The 7,673-nt window shown below is 35.1% G+C and overlaps 2 protein-coding genes across 4 annotated transcripts; one reads left to right on the forward strand and one right to left on the reverse strand.

Annotated features, from left to right (window-relative positions):
* Positions 1–770: 770 nt before the first annotated feature.
* On the forward strand, positions 771–1,841 carry LOC111300909 (uncharacterized). The gene has a single exon (XM_089746821.1). The coding sequence runs from the start codon at positions 1,186–1,188 to the stop codon at positions 1,648–1,650; it is 465 nt and encodes a 154-aa protein (XP_089602947.1). The 5' UTR covers positions 771–1,185; the 3' UTR covers positions 1,651–1,841.
* Positions 1,842–2,665: 824 nt separating this feature from the next.
* On the reverse strand, positions 2,666–6,307 carry LOC111299393 (homeobox protein knotted-1-like 3). Of its 3 annotated transcripts, none has more exons than XM_022894567.2 (6): positions 5,406–6,307; positions 4,283–4,403; positions 3,948–4,141; positions 3,741–3,872; positions 3,243–3,379; positions 2,666–3,155 (listed from the first exon to the last, which is right to left on the reverse strand). In XM_022894567.2, the coding sequence occupies exons 1-6, from the start codon at positions 6,117–6,119 to the stop codon at positions 3,152–3,154; spliced, it is 1,302 nt and encodes a 433-aa protein (XP_022750302.1). In that variant the 5' UTR covers positions 6,120–6,307; the 3' UTR covers positions 2,666–3,151. The 3 variants fall into 3 exon arrangements, with proteins under 3 accessions (XP_022750302.1, XP_022750301.1, XP_022750300.1); XM_022894566.2 differs by having other exon boundaries at positions 2,666–3,163; XM_022894565.2 differs by having other exon boundaries at positions 2,666–3,166.
* Positions 6,308–7,673: the final 1,366 nt, after the last annotated feature.

Genomic DNA, 7,673 nt, shown 5'->3' on the forward strand with positions numbered 1-7,673 from the left:
ATTTAAATTTATGAGATTTTTTTTATAAAATAAAATTATAAGATATTCAAATAAAAGTGAATACTAGCTTGTAGATTGGATATAGATCTCCATAATAAGGTTGAGGTCCCTAGTTAGATTTGTCGTGTAAATTAAGGTTTGTAATGTAAAAGCTTGGGTTACAATTAAGTAGTCTTCAAGCAACTAGCTAAATAGTTGGTAACCAAAATTCTTAAAGTACCATATATTTGTCTAAAGTTTCATGCAAAAAGCAGAGTTTTGAAATGTTTTTTTCTTCTCAATAAATTAGAAGGATGACCTTCGTAGGTATATATGAAAAATGTCCTAACCAGATTAGGCTTTTGTTTGTGAATAATCAAATTCGAACCCTACTTTTTAATATCCAATAGGCACCAATCATCATATATATATAATTTTAGGATAATTTTAACATCCAATTACATCAAATACACTTACCATGAAATTGAATTGGGATTCTCAAAATTTTTAAATAACTCTACTTCATATTTTAGAATAAAATAAAACTAGAACATTAATTCTTGCTTATATTACTTCATCATCGTTAATCTACCGCATGGCCATCAGGCCCTTCTGAGGCAGGCCTTATATGGGCACCAGCCCAAGTGCACGGCCCTTGCCCTTGCTTAATTACATGTTTAGAAAAACAGAGTGAGCCTTAGTTGCATTCACGATTCACGAAGTCAATATTCTCCTAATTATTATTCGGTTTGTTGGTAGGATATTATTTGGAAAGTGCCAAATAATTGTTCTGATGCTAACCATAAAATGGATAGAATCCATGATTGCAATAACAGGAGATAAGTGGCTGGTATGTTGTGGATTTTTTTTTTTCTTCTGAGCCTTAGTGTAATCAACAAATTCATAAGAACTTGCCAATTAGGCCACCAATTATGGATAAATATTAAAAGATTAATGCAATAATATTTTGAAAGATTGGCATAAAAGCCAGAGTGGCCCTTCTTAACGGTCAAGAAATAGCTGGAGCCACACAGGCTAGAGTAAGTGAGCTGGAGCGGTAATTGGCCGGCAAATGATGCCTCCAATGACTGCATCTTCTTATGTCACCGATTTTGTTATCATTTATTAGCATATCTGCATTTGCGGATTTGCCTTCAAGGGGTCTTTGCCTAATTTCCTCTCAAGAATTTCCCATCACTTCCTGCCATGGTCACCCCACAAGAGAAACCAACACATTCCAGTGAAACTCGGCCATTAAGAGATGATGAATATACCCAAGATTTTGAAGAGATGATTTCATCCTCTGGATGCGATTGTCTCGGGGGACTTTGCTGGTGGCGTCGAAGCAGAAATGAAGGGCATGGATATCTGCTGCAGGCGGGAGAGATAAGAGAGACTTGGTTGAAGAAAAAAGCTAAGAAACTGAAAGAGATGTCAGAGGTTTTGACAGGGCCAAAGTGGAAGAATTTCATTCGCAGGTTTAGCATATATGGGATTAACAAGAAAAGAAGGTCGATGCAGTTTCAGTATGATCCTCAAAGCTATGAACTTAACTTCGATGAAGGGATACACAGGAAAGTTGATGCTGGATTCCCTGATTTCTCTGCTAGATTTGCAGCCCCAGCAGGGATACATAAAGGGGAGCTGGGACATGATAAAGCTGGTTTTTGATTGAATCTTTGATACTATAAATATACTTATTGGCTTATTATTGGCAGTAAATTATTGAGTGAATTAGTCTACAGCATTTTTTTTATATCCTGTACATTGTTCATTGTTCTTATTCTTAATGATAAAAATGTTGGTTAAAATTGGCTTGTTTTTTCGAGTATTTTTTACTAAAGGAAAAGACTTTCAATACAAGATTCAATTATCCAAATAGTTAATCTTCCATTTATAAGATTTTTTAAGCTTTTTTTATCATTTATTTTTTAGAATAAAGTAAGAAACAGCATATGATTTTGTTCCTTTAATTGTTCATTCCAATCCTGGGTAGGCACAGTTTGACCTGGCAGCTCCAGTTATCATTTGGCATTTTCCAGTTGCCATTAATTCATCATTGCTTTTCTCTATTATCATATAAAATCAAGTTTCAAGGTTCCATTCCATTGAATCCAAAGCCTTTTTTTTTTTTTTTAATTTCGATGTTATTATTAGAACTAAGAAGGATTTCATTTTATCATGGTTTAAATCAACAAAACGTCTTCATCTGACACAAGTATGAATTATCGAATCAGTAATGGTTTGTTTGTTGAGTTGAGTCCAATTGGCCCAAGATCGATCTTAAACCAAATACAATCTGATAAAGATATACGGTTCTTAATTCAAGTAAAGACAAACACGATTTTCGGTGTGATCTCCAAACTTTCTTAAAGTAAACCAAAACCAAGTCAATCATGCACATCCATATATCAAAAGTCCCACCTACTCGACTAGGAAAAAATAATGCACCTAAAGTAGTGGACTTTTGATCGCAAAAACTAGGAATAAACAGCGAATATCACCACCATCATAATACAATCAGGAGCGTCCGAAAGTTTGCCTAATTGTATCGTATAGTAATGATGGAATATCCATCCATTTTCTTCCGTAAATGCGAAGAAAAGTAGAGATGAGAACGAACATAAAGAGGGCTTCAACCTGCCATCTTTGCTGCAAATTTGACTCGACATTACAACGCCAAAAATGCTGTAATGATCTAGTATGACTTTTAGGAATGAAGCAAAGTTTATTACACTGTACAATCACGAGTCACGAACCCTCACTAGGCTTATTCACTGATATTAAGAGACATAAAGAAGAACATAAATCATAATCTGCCAATGCAAATGGAATTTATCCAACAAAGTTACAGTAAATATTATTCCCAAAATTCCTAACAATATTGCACAGCACCAAACTGGTGTGCCTCGATCTACAAATTACCTGCAAAATGGCACAAATCGGGTTCATCGATTACAACCTCATCCTGTGTTAGCCCTTTTGTTTCCCTCATGTTTAAGTAAAATCTGTTCCTTTCGGTTTAACCCTGCAGCAGTTCCATTGAAAGCCTATGTTGTTGTAATTTCTATGTAGTATGTTGGATTTAATTGTTCAAGTGGAAATGTGAAGAGACATCATCTTTGATTGGTCTGGACTGTATTCCATTTACGTGAACCGTTCACCATTGTTTTCACCTGCATTACTTCTTTTCAAAATTAAGGTTGGTGCAGAGCTCTCAAAAATGCTAAATTACCAAGAAGACGTGCGTTATTCACCCATACCTTTTACGTTTGTTCTTCAAGATGGTAGAAGTTGATGGATTGCTATGCCAGTTCCTCTTCCTCTGATTGATGAACCAATTGTTTATCTGTTTCAATTGTAAACCTGTTTCCTGAACCAGCCTCGCCTTATCTTCCTCCTGAAAATTTGTTTGATAGTTATACAGAGTTGTTGCAGAAATCTAGCTGGATGCATTTGGTTCATGTTTAACATCAGCATTAATATTAATGAGCAAATTGCTCAAGAACCATTAATGCATCTTAAAATGTAGATATAGCTGCAGTTCTAAGTAATATGGAAATCAAATTTCCTGCAACAAAATTGTACTACTCTTTTATCATTTTGTAGAAAAAAATTAGGCCTCATTACCTTAGGTTAAGGTTACAATCTTACTCATCTGCCCTCAGACCAGGGTCTATTAAAATATTGGTGCTTAAATTGTTATGATCATAGTGCCTATTTTGTTTGTTGAATGCAGTTCATTGTGGCCTAGAACTTACTGTAGGGTAAGGCCACTTGGCGTGCGACTGCCACCAAGCTTTTAAAACTGATGTTGTGTCGCCAGGAAGTTTTCCTGCCCTTCTCTTGCGCAAAATCTCCTCCCTAATGTCAACAATCTTCTCCTTGTAACCCTGTATGGAGTGTACGAGTCAGTAACCTTGATTCTCAAAATAAAAATTTCTATAAACAATAATTTCATGAATTACCTGTTTTAGTTCATGTTTCAGTTCGTGTCTCACACGCTCCATCAAAGACCTTTCACTCTCAGTTGGGATCAGAGGTCCAAATCCCATGGAATCTGGACCATCCAAACTTCCATCAAACAAGTTGGCATCACTATCTACTTGATCGTCATCGTCATCAGACATTGTTGCACCTGTACCTTCACCTGGAGAAACTCCTGCTTATGCATTGCAGCAGAGATTGTAACAGAATCAGCATTCAAGATTAACTTGGGCCATATTTTTGCCCAAATATGATACCAGAGGATCTTAGAAATCAGATGGATGTATATAAATCAATATGGTTATTTAAACTATACCCGTTAAGCTCTGTAAGGATTGCTCAATTTCCCAGCAAGCCATCACTGCTTCCATTGCATGGACCCGAACATGTTGTTGCAATTGCTCTTTAAATGAACATAGCAACAGAACATAATGCGTCTACATTACCAAGGAAGGGAAAAGTTAAAATTTTGCTTCTATGACAACTTCAAAATGCAAAGATGCATTAAAATTTAGTTGTTTTTCAAAGAGAAACCTCCAGTTGACGACTCTTCATAAACTATTTGTATCTCTGCTCTTGCATCTATATTTTAACTCTCAATAGAGTGAGGAAAATTCCATTAGTTGCAACATGCGAGAATGATATAGCACTTGAATCTGATGCAAGATTCAAGAAAAGTATAACCTTTAGAATGAAATATGCTTGTTCATTAATCTCAGGAATATTTTTCTTCAAAAGGGTCCATAAAGGTGGCAATTCCTTATCCTTTTAGAACTAGAAAAGTGAACAAGGATGCTTGGAGAAATAGCATTAAGTTCTTCACATGGTTGAGAATGGAAATGTCCATTCCGATTCACACAAAAAGAAAAAAAAGAAATAGAAAACGACCAAATTCATTTATTTTGGTTCACGAATACCAGCTTAATGACGGCCAAATATCTCAAATTCAGCCTGCCTAACAATTTGTAATCAAAGCTGTCAGAGCTTCAACACATAGTTTCTTGATCATAACTTCGTTTATTATGGTACAAGATCATAAATTTTCATTTTTCCTTTGAAACAGGAGGAGATTTCAACAGATGCACTGCCAAAACTTTTCCCTTCTAAATCTTATTACAAAAACAATTGTCGCTGCATCCCACTCCACCGAATTAATCACCAATGTTTAAAAAGATTAATCATCATTAATCTCAACAAAATTGCCACGTGCCAATTGAATCCAGTGTCATTCCCACACGAAATCAAGAACTTAAAAGAACCCAAAAGGCAGAAGGTTTTAAAGGCAACAATCATAGAGCACCCAGAGAAGCAGTTAATTCTTCTCATTTCTCCAGGCATGAAGTTACCAAAGTGCTACTCGGGCTAATTAGATGAATAAATTCAAATAAAGAAGAAAATCAGCAGAGGAAATAGTAGTAACAGTTTTAGCAGTAGCATACCATGAACTGATCGAGCTCTTTGTCATCAGCAACCAAGCCCTGGGTCCCACCTCCGAGAGCCGAGTACTTAGCCACCACATGCTGTGACTGAGCCAGCTGAGCGTCGATCCTCGGAAGCTGATCCACTGGAGTGGCGATCCTAAGACACGCCACGTGTGCACTCAGTAGTTGCTCGTACAAAGGATGAGCTAGTATCTCCGCCTTGTTTCTGGCATTCTGCCAACTCATAGCCCCATCTCCAGCACCTCCACCTCCTACACTCTCCACTACGACGCCTTCGCTCTTGTTGTTATTATTCATAGTCTCGCTGTTGTTGTTCTTCAAATCTCCCGATTCCACGGCAATCATGGAGTCCCCACCACCACCTCCTCCAGCTGTTGGGGCTGCCACGTCGTCGATGACGTCACTGTGATTGCGGTGAAGAAGCGAAGAGGATGAACGGGAGAGCCACTGGTTGGGCGCTTGGGAAGCGACGGTTGAGTCAGAAGCAGTTGTAGTAGTATGAAGGTTAAGGAAGTTAGGGTCTGAAAAGTGAGCATGCAGTTGCGGTGGTTGAGACTGCTGGGAACGAAGGAGAGCAGTGTTTAACCAATTGGGACCGGTGCTTTCCGGCAGTTGATTCGTCTGTTGCTGTTGGTTCGTTCGTTGTTGTTGTGGGTTGGTAAAGTGATTGAGAGGAAGGTCTTGAGAAAGGTGGTTGTGGTGAAACGCCATGTGCCCTTTCCTTTTCTCCTCTGTAAAACGTATTCGAAAGAGAGATATGATGAAAATGATGATGACGATGACGATGATAATTATGAATTCACGGTTGATAGAGAGAGATGATAAGGTGAAGAGAAAGCGAAGGAAAAAATGGAAAAGATTGTTTTTTTTTTTCTTTTTTACAATCCAAAGTTTAAGACATAACTGGGATTTATGTTGCTCCTATTTGTAGAGCAAACAAAGGCGAAGGCTTTGAGGAAATATGGTGTAAGAGAAAGGAAGAGATAGATAATTACTATTACCAGTTACTGTAAGAAACGTGCAAAAAGAGAGTTTGAAAGAAAGGGAAAGGAAGAGAGAAGAAGAGAAGGCGAAAGAAGCGGTTTGAAGAAGCGGTTTTCAGGTGAAGAAATCTGCTTATGAAAATGGTGGAGGTTCAAGGGTGGAAACGGGGGGACCATTTCATTATTTTTAATATTAATCCTACCGCATTAATACATTATTATTTTTCTACAATTTTTCTATGTGATTACGCCGCCGATAAAAATATTTCTCTCCAAAATTATTTTGTGATAATGTCTATAAAAATTTCTCACATTAATAAAATAAAATATTCTTTTACAAAAAAAAATAAGTAATTTTAATTTCATTTATAAAATTAAAAAAAAATTATTTTCAATATATAAAAATGACCGGCTAACAATAATTAATTTTTCAATGTAGAAAATTATTTTGACTTTTCTGCGTAAAATCAATTGTTTAATTACATAATTGAAAGCTTGTCCGAATTGGGATGTGAGTTTTCTATTACTACGATCTTATAGTAATAATAATTTTTTTTTTTCAATTAGCAGTCGTTGCTCAATGAACTACTACCTTTATTTATTGTCGGTTTTTTCTAATCCGAAAAGACAAGGGGAGGAAAAGAAAGCAAGTAATCGAAAATTGCGCGGACCTGCGTGGGTCGTTGGCTGATGAAAAGACATTAATTATTTTTAATCTGACGGTTTACTTTTATTAGTCGGAACGTGAAGTGCGAGTGTTATGTACGGTAAGATGAGTGACAAAATCACAGGTTGCCGTACCACTGAAGGCAGAGCTGAGAAATTATAATATTTGGATTGGATTGATTTTTTATTTTATTTTAAATATAAATATTAAATATATTTAAATTTAAATTAAATTTTTAATAAAAATAAAAATAATTAATTTGAATTATATATTTTTATTAATTTTTATAAAATAAAATAAATTATTTTATTTTTAAGTTTATTTAAATATATTAAAATAATATATAAAATAAAAATAAAATTTAATTAATAAAATTTAATTCGATTTTAATCGAAATTAATTATATAAAAATTTAATAAAAATATAAATTAAAATTTATAATTTTATATATTATTAAAAAAATTAAATTAAATTCCATACGAATTATTATCAATTTTAACTAAAATTGCAATAATTTTTTTTAAACAATCGTATTTATGTTTCTGGATTACTGTTTTTTTCCCTCCCAAAAGTAAGGAAATGCTTCCAATGGATGAAGACGATTTGATCAAGTAA

This window comes from Durio zibethinus, chromosome 18 (assembly GCF_047325235.1).
Source record: "Durio zibethinus cultivar Kanyao isolate XHJ-2024 chromosome 18, ASM4732523v1, whole genome shotgun sequence".
Taxonomy (NCBI): domain Eukaryota; kingdom Viridiplantae; phylum Streptophyta; class Magnoliopsida; order Malvales; family Malvaceae; genus Durio; species Durio zibethinus.